We start from the raw sequence: 21927 nt of genomic DNA on the forward strand, positions 1-21927 counted from the left end.
GTTTCACCGTGTTAGCCAGGATGGTCTCGATCTCCTGACCTCGTGATCCGCCCGTCTCGGCCTCCCAAAGTGCTGGGATTACAGGCTTGAGCCACCGCGCCCGGCCGGGATGCAGTCTTAACCACCCTAGTGGGAAGAGAGCTTCTGTCTCCTGAGAGTTCCATCTCAGGCCTTAGGACCGGCTGTGGCTGGCTCTGTAACCTTCCTGTCCCTGACCAATCACTGTAACAGAGGTTGGGGACAGGGCACCTATCCACTCGTATCCACTCGTAGGACCTTTGGGGAGGACAGCGGGAAGTCAAGGTAATGTGAAGAGGCCTGCCCAGAGTCCTGGGGTGAGAGAGATTGGGTGACCAAAGCTGGCCCACCCAGGGGAAGATAGGAAGAGAAGTGGGCCATTCTGGCCTCAGACCACTTCGTCCTTTCCCAGACCCCACGCCAAGGCAGAGCTCCCTGTAGGATGAGTTTCTCACTTGACCTGAAATCTCTCCCTGTGGGGCTGCCGCAAGTGTGCAGGCTTCAGGGCAGGTGGCCCACACCCCCCGCGCCCCAGCCTCCTGCCCGCGGGTGTGCAGCCCAACCACCCGGATAGGGGAGGATGGTGCTCAAGTCATGGAGGCTCAGACAAGCATGGAGAGTCCTGCAGAGAGGCCCAGCACCAGGTTCCCAGGCTGCTCCTGGAGATGCTGTCCCACATGGGCCGGTCACCCACCTGCCATGAGACTCCCAGCTGGGACCTTCCCTGCAGAACCTGTGAGGTGGAACGATGGTGATGGTGCCCCCTTGTGGGGTAGGTGCATAGAGTGGTGGCAGCAACTGTAACACACGGTTCTGGGGGGGTCGGGGACAGGGGCCCTTCCTGTGCGCCCTGTGGTGCTGAGTGCCAGACTGGGTGAGCTCACCAAGCCCTCCTTGGGAAGGTGCTGTTGATGCAGCAGGGAGGCCCAGGGCGGTCACCGCTCTGTGCTGTTGGCGACGGAGCAGGGATCGGAACCCAGGCACCTGGCTTCAAGTCCCCCGCGCTGTGGCGGAATGGGGCTCTGCCATGTTGGTGGTTATTTATTGTTGTGAACAAGAGCTCAGGCCTGGTTTCCAGGTGTGACTTTACTGCACCCTTGCCCTACCTCCGTGGCTTGAGAATTCTGGAAAATACCACAATAAGTGCTTCTTCTCTCTTGAAATTTTGTAAATAACATTTGCCTGCATGCTGTCAGAAGAAAATAACATCTCTGTCTATTTCCACGTGTTGCGGTATTTCCTGGCTTGGGACCCCACCAGCTTCCCAGTCACCCAGGCTTGAAGCCAGGTTCTTCCTAGCTTCTCTCCCCACCCTGCCCATCCCTGTGCATGTAGCGGTGACCAAGTCCTATTGATTATCTGATTATCTGCTGGAAGCCTCAGGAATGGCAGCCTTCTGAGTCAGCACAGGCACTAGGAGCACAGCCTGTGGCCACGCTGCGCAGGGGCTGGTGATGTTGGTTTCTCTCACCTTAACGTGTGAGTTGTGTAGTAATACGGTCCTATATCACTTAATGACGACACATTCCGAGAACTGTGTCATTAGGTGATTGCATGGTTGTGTGAACATCCTAGTGGACTTACACAAACCTAGGTGGCATAGGCCAGGCCCGGTGGCTCACGCCTGTAATCCCAGCACTTTGGGAGGCCGAGGCAGGCGGAATCACCTGAGGTCGGGAGTTCAAGACCAGCCTGACCAACATGATGAAACCCCATCTCTACTAAAAATACAAAGTTAGCCAGGTGTGGTGGTGGGCATCTGTAATCTCAGCTACTCGGGAGGCTGAGGCAGAAGGAGAATCATTTGAAACGGGGAGGCGGAGGTTGCATTGAGCCAAAATCATGCTATTATACTCCAGCCTGGGCAAGAAGAGCGAAACTACGTCTCAAAAAACAAACAAAAAAACTTAGGTGGCATAGCCTACTGCACACCTGGGCTACCTGGAATAGCCTAGTGCTCCTGGGCTCCACACCTGCATAGCACGTGGCTGTGCTAAGTACCCTCGGCAACTGTAACACAGTGTAGGTATTTGTGTATATGAACATAGACAACGGACGGTAAACATATAGTGGGAAATCTTGTGGGACCACCGCCTGCATACGCAGTCCATCATTGACTGAAATGGCTTTATGCGGCTTATGACTAGACGTGTATGTGCCTCAGTATTCAAAAGATGTGAAAAGGTGGACAGAGATTCAACGTAAAGAAATGATAAATGTTTGTGCTGGGTGTGGTGGCTAACGCCTGTAATCCCAGCACTGTGGGAGACCAAGGCGAACGGGTCATGAGGTCAGGAGATTGAGACCATCCTGGCTAACACGGCGAAACCCTGTCTCTATTAAAAGTACAAAAATTAGCCGGGTGTGGTAGTGCGCGCCTGTAGTCCCAGCTACTAGGGAGGCTGAGGCAGGAGAATCCCTTGAACCCGGGAGGCGGAGGTTGCAGTGAGCCAAGATCGTGCCACTACCCTCCAGTCTGGGCAACAGAGCAAGACTCCATCTCAAAAAAAAAAAAAAAAAAAGATAAATGTTTGAGGTGATATGATAATTACCCTGACTCAATCCTTGTATGCATTTATCGAAATACCACATGTACCCCATAAATATGTATAATAATTATGTATCAATAAAATTAAACATTTTTAAAAAGGTATATAGAGAGAAGTAAGTTTCTCTCCCTGTCCTCCTTCAGCTTTGCCTTCCTAAAAGCATCCACCTAGTTTATTGTATGTCCTTCCAGAAGGATCTCTGATGGAGCTTAGCTAACAGTCCACAGCAGCCACAGCCTAGGCCAGCCGACAGAGTTTGTAAATAAAGTTTTATTTGCACATGTCCAGGCTCATTTGTTTATATACTGTCTGTTACTCTTTTCATGCTACAAGGCAGAGTTGATAGTTGCTGCAGAGCCTAGTCTGATCATTTAAGCAAGATAGTGTGATGCCTGCAGCTGTGTTTAAAGTCAAGGCAAGGTGGTAGAGGCAGCGGCAGCAGAAGGCCCAGAGGCAGCAAGAAGACAGGGTTGAGTCAGTGTGTTTGCGAGAGTTGGAATTGAAGCCTCTTAAAATGGCAGATGATTTGGACTTCGAGACAAGAGAGGCAGGGGCCTCGGCCTCCTTCCCAATGCGGTGCTCAGCATTATGTAACAATGGCTTTGTGGTGCTCAAAGGCTGGCCTTACTTGTAAGATGGTCGAGATGTCTACTTGTAAGACTGGCAAGCACAGCCATGCCAAGGTCCAGCTGGTTGGCACTGACATCTTTACTAGGAAGAAATATAAAGATAATTGCCTATCAACTTATAATGTGGATGTCCCCAACATCAAAAGGAATGACTTCCAGCTGATTGGCATCCAGGGTGGGTACCCCTCACTGCTCCAGGACATCAGGGAGGTGCAAGAGGACCTTCGTCTGCCTGAGGAGACCTTGGCAAGGAGATCGAGCAAAAGTACAACTGTGGAGAAGGGCCCCTGATCACCGTGCTGTCTGCCATGACATAGGAGGCAGCTGTTGCAGTCAAGGCCATGGCAAAAGAACTGGCTCCCAGGGTGACTGGCGGCGGTGGCAGCAGTGATCCTCCGAGCCTGCAGAGGCCCCTCCCCTGGCCTTCCCTAGGCTGGACTCCTCCTACACAATATGTTTGACGTTTTAGTTTGGTTTTTCCCACCCCCTCAATCTGTCGGGGAGCCCCTGCCCTTCATCTAGCTCCTTTGGCCAGGTGCTAGCAAAGCCATGGCCTTGGTGAAGCTGCCATCCTTTTCCCTGCTTGCAGTACAGCCCTGGTCAGGGGAGAAGGTGGGTGATGCTTGTGGTCTATTTATTTATTTTGAGACAGAGTCTCACTCTGTTGCCCAAACTAGAGTGCAGTGACACCATCTCAGCTCACTGCATCCTCCACCTCCCGGGTTCAAGCGATTCTCCTGCCTCAGCCTCCGGAGTAGCTAGGATTACAGGCACGCGCCAACATGCCAGGCTAATTTTTGTATTTTTAGTAGAGGCAGGGTTTCACCATGTTGGCCAGGCTGGTCTTGAACTCCTAACCTCAGGTGATCCGCCCGCCTCGGCCTCCCAAAGTACTGAGATTACAGGTGTGAGCCACCGCACCCAGCCTTACTTATTTTTTTAAATTCAACCTGGAATCAGAAAGTGGTGGATTCTGGCACATGGTCCTTGTGCCCTCCCCACTCATCCCTGGTCTGGTCCCCTATTCGCCATGGCCCTTTACCCTAAGCACCATCCCCACAGACTGGAGCCAGCCCCCTGCCCTACCTAAGATGGGGAAGGAAGAGGAGGAGAGGGGAGGGGTCCTGCCCCCATGGGCTTTACCCTTCCCTGCAGTCTCTCTCCCCAACACATTTGTTAAAATCAAACCTGAATAAAACTACAAGTTTAATATGGAGAAAAACAATAATAAAGTTGAGGCAGACCTGGGCCTTTTAGTCTGTACTCCTGCCTCTGTGAGCCTTGACTCTGAAAAGGGGATAGTAAAAGGATGTCTCTTGGGGTCGCTCGGGGGCTTCTGTGGGGTCCGGGCAGCACAGGACCTAACCAGCAGGGTGTCAGTGCCTGGGCTGTGGGCATTGACTCGCCTGTGTCCCACAACCCCTCTTGGAACTGGAGCACTAGCAGGGGCTCAGCCGCCAAAATCCAGGGACAGGTGAGGCTGTCACCATCCAAGATGGAAGAGCACTTACAGGAAATCTGGTGTGTCATTCCTGGTTGCCCACGTGCACAACCAGGCCCCTCCCCGTGAGTACTGCAGGGTACCCTACTCCTGCAGAAAACAAGCCTCCCATGAGCCTGAATCCATCCTGTCGCTGCTCTGACCCCCGCCCCCAGTGGCTCCGGTCTCCCGCAGAATGAGTGAAGTCCTCACCAGGGTCTACTGGGTCGCCATCCCGTGTCATCCCCAGTGCTCCCCTCCCAGTGTGCATTGGTGCCGGGCCTGCTCCCACTGCCACACTTAAGCCTGCCCCAGTGGTTGCTGCCTGCTGCGGGGTTTGCACAGGGACTCCTGAATGAAGACCCAGACCTGAGCCCGGTTGAGCCTCTGGGAACACTCCTTTCAAGGCCAGCTCACCCTTGGCTCCTTTCTGTTCATTCCAAAATAGCAAAGTAACACCTGCATTGCAAAGCATGGTTATTCTGAGGCTGGTTGCCATCACAGTTATATGGGGGCCTGTTAAAATCTGGGCCCCTGGGCCCTAGCTAGGACCTCCTGACTCTGGTGCTCTGTGAACCCTGCTCACAGACATCCCAATTTCATGTGGTGGACACCGGGACATGGGAAGGTCGTCTCCAGCCAGAGGTCAGCATGGTCGTTAGGGAGCAGCCCTAAATACTCCTCCTTCAGGCTTGTCTGGACGTCCTCCCTCCCCATCCCTCCTCTGAGAGCTGACGCCCTCCCACCGTGTCCCCGGCCCCGCACAGCGTTGCTTCCTGGTGTTTTGACTCCCACTTGGATGACTGTGTCTGTTTCCCCCGCCCTGCTCCAGGCTGGCACGGATGGTGTGAGTCATCACCGCCCCCTGATGCCCAACCTGTCCTTGCATCTCGTGGGTACCACTGTACCTGTGTGCAAATGCCAGACATCTCTCTGCCTGTCACCTGATGCCTGGCATCAGGTTTCTCCCTGTCCCTTTGTGAGGGCCACAGCCGGCGGCGGGAGAGGGAGATAAGCTCTGTTTGACCTTCACCCTCTCCCTGGGGAGCTGGCTACCACCTGCTGGGCGAGCGGCAGAGCCCCATCCCTGCGGCAGCAAGGCCCTGCCCACCAGCTGCTGCACACCAGTGTCTCTCCCTGGAGCTCATGCCTTTCACCATCCCACCCAGGGCTCCCCACACCCCGCCTCCACTCCGGCCCTTCCTCCTCCTCAGGCCAGACAAGGGAGCCGAGAGTTAAGCTGTGCTCTGGTTTCAGAGCAAGACAGTCCTGGGGTGTGTTCCAGTCCTGCCACTTCCAGGCTCCATGACTTGGGCAGGTGTCTTTTCTTCTCCCAGATTGCTTCCCTGATAAGATGGAGGTCTAGTTATGCCAGCATCATAGGGGTGCTGCTCTGGCCAAGTGAAATTGTGCGTGGGAAGTACTTGGGAGCTAGGTGAGGCAGCTCAGGCCTGTAATTCCAGCACTTTGGGAGGCTGAGGCGGAAGGATTTCTGGAGGCTGGGAGTTCAAGACCAGCCTGGGCAACATAGCAAGACCTTGACTGTTTAAAAAGAAAAAGAGGCCAGGCACGGTGGCTCACACCTGTAATCCCAGCACTATGGGAGGCCGAGACCATCCTGGCTAACACGGTGGTCAGGAGATCAAGACCATCCTGGCTAACATGGTGAAACCCCGTCTCTACTAAAAGTACAAAAAGATTAGCCGGGCGTGGTGGCGGGCGCCTGTAGTCCCAGCTACTTGGGAGGCTGAGGCAGGAGAATGGCATGAACCCATCGTTGTCACTGCACTCCAGCCTGGGCAACAGAGTGAGACCCCGTCTCAAAAAAAAAAAAAAAAAAGAAAGAAAGAAAGAAAGTGCTTAGCACTATGCATTACACAGAGGAAGTTTCTGATACCGGGAAGCGGCTGCCACCATCACCACCACCATCATCTTTTTCCCCATTTGTGTCTCCTGCTGACTAAGCCAGCACTGTGACACTGGTGCCACTACTTCATGATGCGCTCACGGCCCTTGTTGCCTGCGACCCCACAGGTGTCCCTTTCAGGGAGGGCAAGAAAGAGGTTTTTGTGATCGTTTATCACAGCCTTGGCAGGCCAGGGATGGAACTCAGGTCTTCTTATTCCAAGCCATTACCTCTGCAGATCCATCCCCAACACACGCTTGCTTTGTAGAAAATACACACACATGACCGGGCGCGGTGGCTCACACCTGTCATCCCAGCACTTTGGGAGGCCGAGGTGGGCAGATCACGAGGTCAGGAGATCAAGAACATCTTGGCTAACACAGTGAAACCCCGTCTCTACTAAAAATACAAAAAAAAATTAGCCGGGTGTGGCGGCGGGCGCCTGTAGTCCCAGCTACTTGGGAGGCTGAGGCAGGAGAATGGCGTAAACCCGGGAGGCGGAGCTTGCAGTGAGCCGAGATCACGCCACTGCACTCCAGCCTGGGCGACAGAGCAAGACTCTGTCTCAGAAAAAAAAAAAGAGAATACACACACACCCAAACACATGTGTTCTGAACATACCTCTCCTCCTCTCTGACATCCACTTGAATTCTGGTCCCTGCTTAACAGGCCTTCAGAGCCTCGGACTTGAGCAAATGCATCTGAGCCCTGACCTTGAGACCCACACTCACATACATGCCCACCCCACATACACGTGTGCACATGGTGGATTTACTGCATGCTGGAGAAACAACAGGAATGTAAAAGCTAAAGAGCACTTACATGTTTTTTCTTTTTTTTTTTTAAGAGACAGAGTCTCACTGTATTGCCCAGGCTGGAGTACAATGACACAATCGCAACTCACTGCAGCCTCAAACTCCCAGGCTCAAGCTATCCTCCCACCTCAGTCTCCCAAGTCACTGCGACCACAGGCACATGCTAATTTTTGTATTTTTTGTTTGTTTTGTAGAGACAGAGTCTCACTTTGTTGCTCAGGCTGGTCTCAAACTCCTGGTTTCAAGTGATCCTCTCGCCTCAGCCTCCTGAGTAGCTGGGGTTATAGGCATGCGCCACAACACCCAGCTAATTTTTGTATTTTTAGTAGAGACGGGGTTTCACCATGTTGGCCAGGCTCATCTTGACCTCCTGGCCTCAGATGATCTGCCCTCCTTGGCAGAGTGCTGGGATTACAGGCGTGAGCCACCGCGCCCGGCCCAGAACTCATGTTCTTAACCATATTGCAAGACACTATCTCAGGTGGGACCTATGAGATGCTGTGAAGCCTGCCTAAGGTCACTGAGTGTGTGAGAGAGACAGCAAAGATCCCAGCCCCATCCCTGAGGGCCACAGCTGTGCCCTAACCATTGCGCAGCCCTTCCCTTTGGAACCTGGCTCTGAGTTCCAGCCCGGGCCTTTGCAAGAACTGCAGTCCTGCCATGGCTGTTTGGCCCTGCCCGTGGAATGGGGGTCCTGTGGCTATGCTCCCCTGGATCCTGGGGACGCACCCTTTTATGAGACTTCAGTCACTTTGCCTGGAGACCGTGACTGACAAAGATCACCTGCTTCCTGCCGCCTTAATTGAGACAGTGGGCATCGCATGACCTTTTCCATGCCCATCATGGGGTCATGTGGGCTGTGACATGGCGTAGTCTGGTGGGTCCAAGCTGGCCCTGTGGTCAGACCTGGTGGGCCTATCACCTCCCCTCTTGAGTCCACATTGAGTGCAGATACTGACGAACTGGGTGTGAAATGCCCCGGATAGCATGTCTCATGTGGTTAGTGCTCAGTACGCCAGAGTTAGTTATTTTGACCCACACCTGCTCATGAAGTGTCTCACGCTGCCGCTTTCTTTTCAGCCACCTCCTCACACCATTTTAAATGGACAGGTGTGTGTAGGGCTCGTCCTGGGCCAGCCAGCCGCTCTCCATGCAGCCTTGGACAAATCACACTCTGCCCATGCCGCAGTTTTCTCCTCTCTCGTTTTTTTTTTTTTCCCCTGAAATTATTTGGTAGAGACTGGCTTTGTTGGCAAGGCCGGCCGGTCTCAAACTCTTGGCCTCAAGCAATCCTCCTGTCTGGGCCTCACATCGTGCTGGGATTGCAGGCGTGAGCCACATGCCCTGTCTCCTCTCTAAAGTGGGAGGGCACTAATACTCCCGTCATGGCGCTGATCAGGGAATTGAAGCTGTGTTTATTGGCATTGGAAGTGCTGGGGATGGGCCTGGCGGGTGTGAGTACCGTGTCGGTGTGACATTCTGATCTGCCCATGCTGCTCTTTCTTTTTTCTTATTAATAGATTGGTTTCTTTTTTATTTGGATATATTTAGCCTTATTTCTAAGCAATGGTATTTGTAAAATCTTAGTTTTGGTGTGTTCATTCCTTTTTTTTTTTAGACAGAGTCACTCTGTCGCCCAGGCTGGAGTACAGCGGCACGATCTTGGCTCACTGCATCCTTCACCTCCCAGGCTCAAGCGGTTCTACTTGACAGTGCCTCAGCCTCCTGAGTAGGTGGAACTACAGGAGCTCGCCACCACGTCCCGCTAATTTTTGTATTTTTAGTAGAAGTGCATTTCTACTGCACTTCTGTAAGCACTTGGGCGGATGTGACCTCCTCAGGCTCTGGCTCTGGTGGTGACTCCTGCAAGGCCGGGCCTGGTTCCAGACCCTGTAGGTGCCTAGCTGAAGGTGTGGTCTGATTGCTGTGTGGGGAGTGAAGGTTGCCAGCCTAGAAACTGGGCCTCAGGCTCACCCAGAGGCTCTTGGTACAAAGAACAGGCGCCATCTTGGCCAGCTGCAGTGGCTCACACCTGTAATCCCAGCACTTTGGGAGACTGAAGCGGGTGGATCACGAGGTCAGGAGTTCAAGACCAGCCTGACCAACATGAGGAAACCCCATCTCTACTAAAATTACAAAAATTAGCTGGGTGTGGTGGCACGTGCCTGTAATCCCAGCTACTCGGGAGGCTAAGGCAGGAGAATCGCTTGAACTAGGGAGGCAGAGGTTGCAGTGGCTTGAGATCGTGCCACTGCACTCCAGCCTGGGTGACAGCAAAACAGTCTCAAAAAAAAAAACGAAGAGGTGCCATCTCAAGCACTTTATGTGCATGAGACCGGCTGCCATTGTGTCAGGGGTTATGGTGGTATCCAGCCTGATGCCACAGCCAGCTCTGGGCCAGCCTCCTCGCCCCAGCAGTGCCCACCCCCAGCCTGATCCTGGACGCTGGCAATGCTGTGACATGAGCCGCTACTAAGCATTTGCAGTGCTAGGCTGGTCCGGACTTTCTCCACAAATGATTTAGTTCTATTAGTCCACCCCCGCTGTAAAACAGCTACCCTTCCCTTCCCCATTTAAAGCTTGAGGAAGCTGAAATGTGGAGAGGTGAGAGAGTGTATCCAGAGCTCCCGAGCCAGGGGCTAGGACTTTAACCCTGGCTTCAGCCGCCATACAGGACAGCTTAGGGTGGGCCTGGCATGACTCCCGGCTTCACAGAGTCGATGCGCTCGCTCCTGGATGGAGCGCCTGGCAGAGTCCGTGGGCAGCAGTGCTGTGTATGTCATGCGAATTCTTATGCTTCTGATGGTTCCTCCAATTTGCATTTCCTTTTTTTTTTTTTTTTTTTTGAGACAGAGTTTGGCTCTTGTCACCCAGGCTAGAGTGCAATGGCGTGATCTTGGCTCACAGCAACCTCCGTCTCCCAGGTTCAAGCGATTCTTCTGCCTCAGCCACCCAAGTAACTGAGACTACAGGAGCGTGCTACCACACCCAGCTAATGTTTGTATTTTTAGTAGAGGCCAGGTTTCGCCGTGTTTCCCGGCTGGTCTTGAAATCCTGACCTCAAGTGAACCGTCCACCTCAGCCTTCCAAAGTGCTGGGATTACAGACGTGAGCCACCATGCCCAGCCCAGGATGATGATTTTTAAGGCGGAACATTAAATAGGATTGCAAAGGATGCCAGGCTGAATGCTTTTCCTCGCTGACACGTGAAGTGAGAGGATGTAGCAGCAGCTGTCATAAGGCCTTCAGTCTCAGAGTAGTGATGGGCATTCAGAATCTACTGTAACCTGATGCAATGGGAAAGGGTCTGTTGTTTCTTTTCATGGCACCCTCAAGGTCTGCTAAACATTGTTTCTTTTCTCTGTCTCTTTTTTGGCCTCTGTTAATAAGAAGGAAATGCTAAATTTCAGTTCCGTTCATGAAAATAAAGAGATAATAAGTTTCTCCCCTCAAGTTCATGACCCCGACTGGTTAAGACCGGGGCGTGCATGGGCTTGTCCATGACTTGGGGTAGCTGCTGGAGTCCCGGGGGCTGCCTTCCCAGGCAGGGCCAGCTCCGGTCCCCACTAGAGCTCCAGGGTCAGCAAGCACATGGGCCTTTGTCAGACGGCTCCTTCTCTGTCTGCAGGAGGGACACCTGCCGTCTGCTGACCACCTGCAGCTCCTCCCCGGCCTCCACCCGCAAGGAGGAGGAAGTGCCCAGGCAGGAACCGGGCCTGACCTCTGGGGAGGCCGGGGACTGACCTCTGTCAGCTTCTTTCCTCTAGCACTGCAGTTCAGCAACCCATCGCCACCCAGCACGGTGGCCAGAGAGGAGTCCCGGGGTCTGATGTTAGACTCTGCCCGGGAACAGCCACCTGGTCCCAGGGAGACACCATACTTTACCTGGACCTCAGTTTCTTCCCCTAGAAAATGGGGCAGTGCTTGATGAGACCAGGGGTGCAGAGCCCCTGGCCTAGCAGGGTGGCAGGAGGAGGAGTCCACACAGAGATATTACTGGACTGGAAGCTCTCGGGGACTCCCACTGCCTCCAGCAGCAAGGGAATGGCAGCAGGGCGGGGGGGGCCCCGAGAAGCTGCCAGCAAGCCCTCTTCCTGGCCCCCTTCCCTGCCCGTCCTGTCGTCTCCATTCCCAGGATCTGCTGGCCCAAAGAAGGGCTTTCTAATGGTTCAGGCCTGACCTCTCCCTCTTCCGCTCCTAGCCTTTCCTTCCTGCTCCCCTGGTCACCCTGGGGTAAAATCCAAGCTCTAATAGCCAAAAACTGGAAACAGTACAAATTCTTGTCAGCTGGTGAATGGGCAAATAAAACGCAGCACATCCTATAATTACTCTTCAGCAGTATAAAGGGACTGAAACTCGGGCTCATTATGCTCAGTAAGGGAAGCCAACCGCAGAAGGCCACACAGCTTCAATTCCATTTTAATCAAATGTCCAGAAAAGGCAAATCTGTGCAGATGGAAAGCCCAGTCCTCGCTTCCGCGTGGTAGCGGCTGTGGGCCTCTCAGGGACGGGGGCTACAGCTGTTGGGTTTGGGCCACGTCCATTCATGCCGGGAGCCACTGCCTGTTAGCCTGGGAACACCCGGGACCAGGCCTGTCCCTTCCACCTGCTTCTGTGTCCTGGGTCAGGGAGCCGGGCCCTGAATAGCTGTACGGGTCTGTGTAGCTATTGAGAGTATTTTGGGAGTGGGGATTCTGAGAGGCACGTGGCATTGTAGTTGAGAGCTGAGTTCAAAGCCCGGCTCCCATGTATACCAGCTGTGTGATCTTGGGCAAGGCTGTTTCTCTGAGCTTGGTTTCCTTATAGGGTTAAAGTGAGGATTCGTTCTTTCACCCAAATAAAGCACACAAAAAAAAAAACCAAAAACCAAGGACCAAGTACAGTGGCTCATACCTGTAATCCCAGCACTTTGGGAGGCTGAGGCAGAAGGATTGCTGGAGCCCAGGAGTTTGAGACCAGCCTGGGCAACATAGTGAGACCCCATCTCCACCAGAAATAAAAATGACCTGGGCATGACAGTACACGCCTTTGGTCTCTGCTAGTCAGGAGGATGCTTGAGCCTGGGAGGTCAAGGCTGCAGTGAGCCGTGTTTTCACCGCTTTACTCCAGCCTGAGCGACAGTGTGAGACCCCATCTCAAAAACAAACAAAACACCGAGACAGTGTTGGAGACGTGGTGGTGACCAAGACGGCCCCGGTCCTGTCCTCCTGGGCTCCCAGTCTAGTAGGGGAGATGGCTGATGTGTAGAAAGATTGTGTGCTCTTCCTTGTGTATTTATGTGAAGGTGCTTAGAGCCAAGGTGAGGCGTGGAGGGCGGTGCTGACTTGGGGTGGGGGTGCCCAAGGGCACCTTACCTCGGGCAGTGGCCAGCCAGGGGCCTGAAAGGGAGTACAGAGCTCAGGCAGCCTGTTGTTGGGGGAGGGCTGAAGAGGGCAGTAGGGGCAGAGGCCTTGGGGCAGGAGTGGGTGGAGCCCCATGAGGGACTCGGGGTGTGGACAGTCACAGGCCTGGGTCCCCTGTCCCTGCAGCCCAGAACGTGACCGTGGATGAGGTCATCGGCGCCTACAAGCAGGCCTGCCAGAAGCTGAACTGCAGGCAGATCCCCAAGCTCCTCAGGCAGCTGCAGGTACAGGAGGAGCGGGGTGGGTGCATCCAGTGTGGGTGTCGGGGGGCCCTAGGGTGGAGCCACCCCAGCAGGAGAGGGCCTCCCACTCCCCAGCCCCAGGCGATCATGAAGACATCTTTGAAAGCCTGCTGCTCAGCTAGAGAACTAATGAGTTTCTTCATAAATATGAAGAGCACAGAATTCTATAAAGTAAGACATTCAGGTATCCGTCAGCCCCAAAAGAAACGCTGTTCCCTGGGGAAGAGACATATATACGATTCTTGTAAGTCTGAATTACAAAGTTTCTTTCTTTCTTTCTTTCTTTTTTTTTGAGACAGAGTCTTGCTTTTGTTGTCCAGGCTGGATGCAGTGGCACGATCTCGGCTCACTGCAACCCTGCCTCCTGGGTTCAAGCGATTCTCCTGCCTCAGCCTCCCAAGTAGCTGGGATTACAGGTGCACGCCACCACGCCCAGCTAATTTTTTTTGTATTTTTAGTACAGGTGGGGTTTCGCCATGTTGGCCAGGCTGGTCTCGAACTCCTGACCTCAGGTGATCTGCCCACCTCGGCCTCCTAAAATGCTGGGGTTACAGGCATGAGCCACCACGCCCAGCATATTCATAAAAGTCAGAATTACAGAAATAACATATATCCTCAGGTTAGAAAAAAAAAATTAAAATACTACAGATCTGAAAAACCAAATCCACCTCTTATCTCCTGCCCCAAGGCCCCCTCCTCGGGAACCCCCGTTGTTGGCCACTCGGCATTTCCTGGCCTTTTCTGTGCGTTGGTAAGGTGGCTATTGAGAGCTACCTGCTGGTTTTCCATTTCCACAGAGGTGGCTCTCCCACCGTGCCACTCCCCCAGCCCCCTCCCTCGGCGCCTCTCCTGTGGTCCCCAGCTTGACGCCTAGTCAGTGAAGCACCGCTGGTCCCAAGGGTTCCAGGGTTGCCTGTCCTCGGCCTGTTGACCCTCAGCTGTGCTGGAAGCAACCACGCTCCTTGTCCATCACTGTTCACTGGGGTTAGGGTAGGTTCTCTGGAACATTCCAGAAGAGGGGCTTGCCAGGTCTCAAGAAGGGTGGCTGCTCAGTGTGGCAGCTGAGAGGGTGGGTCCTTGGAGCCCGTCGGCCTAGTTCAGACCAGCCGTGCAGCATCCACCCTACAGGTGATGTGTGTAAGCCCAGAGGGCGGGAGCTGGTGTCTGCAGGGCGGTGGGCTCTAACTGGGTGCTGGGCCCCAGGCTCTGCCTTCACCAAGAGGCCTCCTGAGCCCAGCCCTGCCAGCTTCCCAGGCTCATTTCCTGCCTCACAGCCTTTGCACAGACTCCCTCTGTCGGGACATCCCCCAGAGATGCTGGGCCTACTCCCTCACTTGGTCCCACTGGGGCAGAGGCGCTTTGCCGAGGCCTGCCTGGCTGCAGGGCTGGCTGGTCCTCAGTCGTGTGGGTGCAGAGTTCTCTCGCTATCTAAGGCCCTGTACCCCAGGTTCCAGCTGGTGGGCGGCGTCTGAGCCTCTGTTCAGTGCCTTTGCAGAAACCCCACCCCGGAACCCTGCCTGACCTCTGGCATAGCAGCCATTTGGGGCCTCGACTGCCTCCCTGTTCAAGTGTCGTTCTGCCTTAACACCCATCCACTCTGCTTTCTCAGGAATTCACAGACCTCGGGCACCGCCTCGACTGTCTGGACCTGAAAGGTGTGTGTCTGGCCAGGGACTGGGAGCCCTTGGGTCGTGGGCAGGTCGGGGGCTCCCTAGAGGTGAGTCTGAGGACCTGCCTGGGGTCAGCAGCTTCTGGAGCTGAGCTGAGCCAGGGCAGGGGCTGGGCCTGGTGTGGGGTGGGAGGGTGGGGGCAGAGGGCCCTTCCAGCCTCCCCTGGCCATGTTCCCGCCATGCAGAGGTGCGCTGTCTCAGACATGCGCACGGCTGCTGACTCCCCCCAGGTGAGAAACTTGACTACAAGACCTGCGAGGCCCTGGAAGAGGTCTTCAAGAGGCTGCAGTTCAAGGTCGTGGACCTGGAGCAGACAAACCTGGATGAAGATGTGAGCAGCCCTGCCACCACCCACTCGGCTCCCTGAGCTCCCGGGCCCCTTCGAGGTTTGGGTGGGGAGAGGACACTGCAGGAGGAGGGGGTCCCCTAGACAAAGGCTGAGGGGTGGTGCAAGAGCGGGACCTCTGGCAGGGCAAGAGAGAGACATCCAGTATGACCAGAGTGGATGTGGAGGGTGCGTTGGGGCCCCTATGGCCCACCCTCATAAGCAAGGAGAGCCTTGGGGAGCTGAGCTGAGGGGCAGGCGTGTGGCCCCCAGGAGCCCTTTCAGGAACCACGCTGGCGGGTCCAGCTCCTATGGGATGGGCTTGGAAAGCATTCTGAGAGCAGCCTCCCATCAAGGCCCAAGGGCCCTCCCCTCCCCAGCCTTGGAAGTCCCCAGGCACCCCTGATGTCCGGATCCTGAGGCCCAGGCTCAGGAACACCAGGGCCTGTCCTGGTCACTCAGCACATCAGTCAAGGACTCTGGAGGGCAAGTGACAAAAAACAGACTGGCTACAGCAGAGAAGGAAAGGGTTTGTCCCCGTGGCCCACGGGGCCCTGTCTATGCTTGTCCTTCTCTCCCGTGAGGCTCTCTCCAGACCCTGGACCCCTCATCTCTCAGTGGGCCCAGTGTCAGGGCCCACGCCTCTCCCCCAGGGCAGCCCAGAGCTGAGCCCCCGAATCTCTACCTGCAGGGTGCCTCGGCCCTCTTCGACATGATCGAGTACTACGAGTCGGCCACCCACCTCAACATCTCCTTCAACAAGCACATAGGCACCCGGGGCTGGCAGGCAGCCGCCCACATGATGCGCAAGGTGGGCGCCTCTCGGCTTCCAGGAAGAGGCAGCTCAGGCTCCTGGCACGGGGAGGCACTGTCTCAGGGCACGGCCCGTAGGCTCTGACTGCATGAGCTCTTTAGTGTGGGCTGTTGTGGGGATGCTGGGCCTGGCCCTCAGGCCAGGAGGAGAACAGGGCTGAGAGGTGTCCTGGCCCCCAGGCCCCCAGCCCCTTCTCTCCTTGCGAGGCGTTTCGTGACCTCCACTTTCTCCCATCCACAATGTCATCCCTCCGTGAAGTCATTCCCTTGGAGGTGGCCATGGTCGCCATTCCCACGTCACTCCTGTGTGAAGGCTGGGTGCAGGGAAGGGTCGGGGCTATCTGGGAACCTCCCAGCCACACAGGAGTTGGGGATCCTGGCTGCCACCAGCCCTGCCTCGCTCACCCACGAGACCCCAGACTGAGCCTTCCCTCCCCAGCCACAGTTTCCCCTATTGTAAAACCAGGCGACATAGCCAGACGACAGCTGTGGCTTCGTTGCTCGTTGAGATGTGGGGCCACAGGTCCTGGGCTGGCGCCAGGAGCGCTGGGGCAGGCCTGAGCCAGTGCCTCACCCCTGTCCCCTCGTCCCCTGCAGACGAGCTGCCTGCAGTACCTGGACGCCCGCAACACGCCCCTGCTGGACCACTCGGCGCCGTTCGTGGCCCGGGCCCTGCGCATCCGCAGCAGCCTGGCAGTGCTGCACCTGGAGAATGCCAGCCTGTCAGGGCGGCCCCTCATGCTGCTTGGTGAGCCCCAAGCCCGGGAGGGTGAGTGGGACGTGCGGCCTGCTGGGGGCAGGGGCCGTGTACTAGATCTGGGCAGGGCCTGCCCAGTCACCGTGCCCCCCATCCCCAGCCACGGCCCTGAAGATGAACATGAACCTGCGGGAGCTGTACCTGGCGGACAACAAGCTCAATGGCCTGCAGGACTCGGCCCAGCTGGGTAACCTGCTCAAGTTCAACTGCTCCCTGCAGATCCTGGACCTCCGGAACAACCACGTGCTGGACTCGGGTGGGTGCAGGGGCCCACCCCACCCCACACCTGTCACCCAGCACCCACTCTGCCCGGCCCTGCACTGGGTGGTGCTGGAGACACAGATGTGGCCAAGACTAGACCTACTGACAACCTAGACTGGGCAGGACTGGGCTGATGGAGCCCAGAGGCAGGGTCTGATCAGTCTGGGGGCCAGGGAGGGCTTCCTGGAGGAGGAGACACCTCAGCTGACAGCCGCAGGATGATGTGAAGTGAATAATTACAATCTGAAAAGAAAGCAGTGTTGCTGCGATAACGGGCTCAGCTGGAGGCTGCTTTCAGATGGTGGAGGAGGGAAGACCACCGTGGGTCGTGGGTCGGGGCCTCTGGGTTTCCATCTGGAGGCTGGAAGCAGAACCAGCCTTGTGAGAAGCCTGGGAAAGGGTCCAGATGGAGGGAGCCACGAGTGCAGTGGGAGGAGCTCTGGTGTTTGATGTTGGGGGTTTGAGCAGAGAATGGGGATCCGTCAAAGGAGGCATTTCTGTTGCATCCTGGAGGGGTGGGGGGAGGGTCACTGTGTCCCCAGGTGGCAGGCCCAGACCGCACTCTGCTGAGCACCTGTCCAGGACCATGGCTGTAGGCCTCTGGGCTCAGCCCGGAGGGAGACACAGGGCTCTGCCCTCGGGAGCCTGTACTCCAGTCTAGAGACAAAGAGAAGATGAGTGAAACCTGCAGCCCGTCAGATGGTGGGATCTGCATTGGAGGGAGACAGTGCTGACTGTGGGTGGGAGTGAGCCGGCTTCGAGGTGAGGTGGGCTGGAGGTGGTCACATTTGAGCAAAAAACAGAAGCATCTGGGGGAGGCTGTCATCCGGGCACCCGGGCCCAGGGGTCACAGATGTGTGCCCAAGGGTGCCAGGCCGAGGCAGGGCTGCAGGGCAGGGCCTGGGCCTGGGCCTGTGGGACCTCCACGGAGGTCCTAAGCAGAAGGGGTTGCTCCTACCCCGCAGCCCCCTCCCGGGGAAGCACCCCGGCCCCAGACAGGGCTCTGACTGCCGGCCTTCCGCAGGTCTGGCCTACATCTGCGAGGGCCTCAAGGAGCAGAGGAAGGGGCTGGTGACCCTGGTGCTGTGGAACAACCAGCTAACGCACACGGGCATGGCCTTCCTGGGCATGACACTGGTGAGTCAGGCTGGCAGGGGAGGGAGGCACCTCGGTCCCCGCTGCCACCTCCCATCCCAGCTCTCAGCACAGTTGTCTACAGCTGACGGCTCCTGTCCTGCCCACCCTGCAGGTTCACGACGATTTAAATTCAGCCCCACCTGCTTCCTCATTCAACCTCTGTGCCTGTTTTCTCTGAGGAGCAGCCCTTCTTTATCTTTTTTTTTTTTTTGAGACTGAGTCTTATCCTGTCACCCAGGCTGGAGTGCACTGGCGCCATCTAGGCTCACTGCAGCCACTTCAGCCTCCACCTCCCGGGTTCAAGTGATTCTCCTGCCTCAGCCTCCCAAGTAGCTGGGACTACAGGTGCCCGCCACCACACCTAGCTAATTTTTATATTTTTAGTAGAGATGGGGTTTCACCATGTTGGCCAGGCCGGTCTTGAAGTCCTGACCTCAAGTGATTCCCCCTGCCTTGGCCTCCGAAAGTATTGGAATTATGAGTGTAAGTCACCGCACCTGGGTTTCAGTTTTTACGCGGTGCTTAAAGCAAGCCAAGCAGGCACAGAGACTCTCAGGTGAGCACTGGTGTGCCCAAACCCTGGGTAAGAGTCGCCCGCCTTAGGGGCTTCAGGGCGCTCAAGGTCCAGGCCCTGGCCAGGGGCTCAGGCTGTTGGGGGGTAGGGACTGACTGGGTGCCTGGGAGTGGACAGAGGACCTGGCATTTGGGAAGACTTCAGGCACAGAAGGGACTTCAGGCTAGGCCTGAGGCAGGGCAGGACGACGCCGGTGCTCAACGCGCAGGCGCGCCAAGGAAAAGGAACGCCCGACCCTGGCTCTCTTCACGCTTTTCCTGACTCGGCGTCCTGGGCCCTCCTCCGCCACCAAGGCTCCCTCCTCACCCTTACGCCCCCTGCCTCCAGCCGCACACTCAGAGCCTGGAGACGCTGAACCTGGGCCACAACCCCATCGGGAACGAGGGTGTGCGGCACCTCAAGAACGGGCTCATCAGCAACCGCAGCGTGCTGCGCCTGGGGCTGGCCTCCACCAAGCTCACGTGCGAGGGTAGGGTACGGGGCCGGCCCGGGTGCGGGCTGCTGGGCTCAGCGGGGCGGCCAGCCGGGTGTGGGGCCCGTGGCCAGCCCCTGCGGTGCCCCCCCAGGCGCGGTGGCGGTGGCGGAGTTCATCGCTGAGAGCCCCCGCCTCCTGAGACTGGACCTTCGGGAGAACGAGATCAAGACAGGCGGGCTCATGGCACTGTCGTTGGCCCTCAAGGTGAACCACTCACTGCTGCGCCTGGACCTCGACCGTGAGCCCAAGAAGGAGGCGGTAAGCAGGGGACGGCCGTGCAGCCCTGGGGCGGGCGGGTGGGCGGGTGGAAGGCCGGCCTGAGAGCCCTAGCCAGGCGCTCCTGCCACAGGTGAAGAGCTTCATCGAGACGCAGAAGGCGTTGTTGGCCGAGATCCAGAACGGCTGCAAGCGCAACTTGGTGCTGGCGCGGGAGCGGGAGGAGAAGGAGCAGCCGCCGCAGCTGTTGGCCTCCATGCCTGAGACCACCGCCACCGAGCCCCAGCCCGACGACGAGCCCGCTGCTGGGGTGCAGAACGGGGCCCCCAGCCCCGCACCCAGCCCGGACTCAGACTCAGACTCGGACTCGGATGGGGAGGATGAGGAGGAAGAGGAAGGGGAGAGGGATGAGACCCCCTGTCCTGCCCTGGTGCCCCCCACGGACTCCCTGTGCCCTGGGGACAGGAGTCCCCCAGGCAGCCCCTCCACACCCACTGAGCAGCGGATTTCCGTGTCCAGCCCAGGCCGGGGCCACAAGGTGTTTGTGGTGACCCGGGTGGAGAGCCCACCCGAGAGGGCAGAGCCCCCTTCGTCCCCCATCCCTCCTTCTCCCCCGCCCCCTCCCTCCCCACCCGCCTCACCTTCCCTACCACCCGCCGGGGCCATTGTCACTCGGGACACAGGGTCCTCTGAGTCTCAGCAACCACCGGAGCCGCCTCAGTCAGGGCCATCGCTGCCCAACGGCCTGAAGCCCGAGTTCGCCCTGGCACTGCCCCCTGAGCCACCCCCGGGGCCTGAGGTCAAGGGGGGCAGCTGCGGCTTGGAGCACGGTGAGAGGGGCCCTAGGGCAAGTGATGAGGGGCCCTGGGTGCTGTGTGTGACCTCAGGCAAGCCCCTGTCTGTTGTGGGCCTCAGTTTCCCCTCTTTAAAATGGTTCTCACAGGGGCCAGCACAAGTGGGGCTTGGTTTTCATGTACACCGCGCTTCCCTTGGGTCCTGGGAGCTCTTCCTGGGGTGGGGCATGTAAGGTGTGTTGCCTTGAGCCTGACCATCTCAGCGGTCTCTGGGCCCTCTGCAGGCCCCGAGGGTCTGGCTGGGGACAGGCTGGGGACAGGTTGTATTTGCCCCACCCGCCTGACGGGGCTGCTGGCCCATCCTCCTACACAGAACTGAGCTGCTCCAAGAATGAGAAGGAGCTTGAGGAGCTGCTTCTGGAAGCCAGTCAGGAATCCGGGCAGGAGACACTGTGACACTTTAGGTGAGGCCAGGCCCGGGGCCCAGGGCACTGGGGAGGAGATGAGAGAGTCCCCAGCTCTGACAGTCTCTCCCGCAATCTCTCCTCCCCAAGTTCCCTTTTTCCGGTCGGTCTGCGATGAGCTGAGGCCAGAGCCATGAGAATCTGCTCACCTTCCTCCCAGCCTTCCTGAGGCCCAGGATGCCAGGGGTGGGGGCCATTCTGGGGCCCCCCTCCCCCCACAGCAACACTACAAGGGGTGCAGGAGCTACAGGGAGCGGCCCTCCCCGTATGACTCAGGCACTTCTGTTTATGAGCCCACCACTGGAAGACTCTGGGGGTGAATGGGAGGAGGGGGAGCAGGAGGAGTTCTTCAAGGACATCAGGCGCCTGTTCTGGAGGGGCCAGGCTTGCCCTGCAGAGGGCAGGGGTCCTGGGTGGTGGTGGGATGGTCCCCTGTGGCCCTGGGCACAGGGCCGAGCAGGCAGCCTGGTGCCGGAGGAGCGGTGCGTGCTGGTGGTGGTTGATGCGCAGAACAGCCCCAGACAATGCAGGCCGGGCAGGGTGGGGGGATGGGAGCAGAGGATCAGAGCTTTCTTTCTCAAGTGCAATAAATCTATCAGGGAGCTGGGGCGGGAGCAGCCGGCACTCCGGGACCCTGCTGTCCAGGCCACTGGAGGCTGCGCCCTGAGAGGCACTACAACCCGTTGGGGGCGGGTGGCATGGGTGTGGGTGTGGGTGAGGGTGGGCAGAGGGCTGGGGCTACTCCTGTCGGTGCAACTCTGTTCACACCTTTTCTAATAAACTGGGGCTGGGTTCACTTTGCCGGATGTCTGCTTCATGCGGATACTAGGGGTGGTTGCTGGCGGGGGGAGCTGGGTGCAGGCCATCACAACTCCTGGTTACAGAGTGTCTGCCAGGGCTCAGGAGGTTGGCCAGGCATTACTGCATCTTCCCCCACAGTCCCGTCTTCTCTGTGTCCATGCTCCGGTGTCTCATACAGCCACCGCCCAGCCAGGCCAGTTTTACCCATCCTTTCTGCAGGGAGAGACGGGCCCCAGATACCTCCTGGCTTCAGGTCTAGGGTCTCAGGATGCTAGATACAGAGTGGCTCTGCCCAGTTGCCCGTCGCTCAACGGGAGCAGATCCCAGCCTGTCCCCGGCAGCCCTGGGTGTCGTGCTGGTGGGAGTGTGCCCGGGGCCCAGCCAGCGCCGCAGGAGGCTGTTAACAGGGCGGCTTGTTCCCCTTTGCCAGCAGGGGCCATGGTGGGCTGTTGCCCGTTTCCGAGAGGTCTGTTTTTCCCTTTAGGAAATGAGGGAGCAGGCCAGGCGTGGTGGCCCATACCTGTAATCCCAACACTTTGGGAGGCCGAGGTGGGAGGGTCACTGGAACCCAGGAATTTGACACCAACCTGGGCAACATG

The 21927-nt window shown here is 57.2% G+C and overlaps 1 protein-coding gene and 1 pseudogene across 1 annotated transcript in view; both read left to right on the top strand.

The window, feature by feature from the left end:
- Nucleotides 1–21328, top strand: part of PPP1R37 (protein phosphatase 1 regulatory subunit 37) — a 52724-nt gene extending 31396 nt beyond the window's left edge. The window contains exons 2-13 of the mRNA XM_025366363.1: nucleotides 12926–13023; nucleotides 14651–14696; nucleotides 14942–15042; nucleotides 15728–15847; nucleotides 16447–16597; nucleotides 16707–16862; nucleotides 17892–18004; nucleotides 18906–19047; nucleotides 19145–19311; nucleotides 19403–20099; nucleotides 20437–20527; nucleotides 20618–21328. Of these exons, the coding sequence (XP_025222148.1) occupies nucleotides 12926–13023; nucleotides 14651–14696; nucleotides 14942–15042; nucleotides 15728–15847; nucleotides 16447–16597; nucleotides 16707–16862; nucleotides 17892–18004; nucleotides 18906–19047; nucleotides 19145–19311; nucleotides 19403–20099; nucleotides 20437–20519 (1874 nt within the window). The 3' untranslated portion in view covers nucleotides 20520–20527; nucleotides 20618–21328. The remainder of the gene's footprint in view (nucleotides 1–12925; nucleotides 13024–14650; nucleotides 14697–14941; nucleotides 15043–15727; nucleotides 15848–16446; nucleotides 16598–16706; nucleotides 16863–17891; nucleotides 18005–18905; nucleotides 19048–19144; nucleotides 19312–19402; nucleotides 20100–20436; nucleotides 20528–20617) is intronic.
- LOC112612762 lies at nucleotides 3058–3657 on the top strand (annotated as a pseudogene).
- Nucleotides 21329–21927: the final 599 nt, after the last annotated feature.

Source organism: Theropithecus gelada, chromosome 19, assembly GCF_003255815.1.
Source record: "Theropithecus gelada isolate Dixy chromosome 19, Tgel_1.0, whole genome shotgun sequence".
Classification (NCBI taxonomy): Eukaryota; Metazoa; Chordata; class Mammalia; order Primates; family Cercopithecidae; genus Theropithecus; species Theropithecus gelada.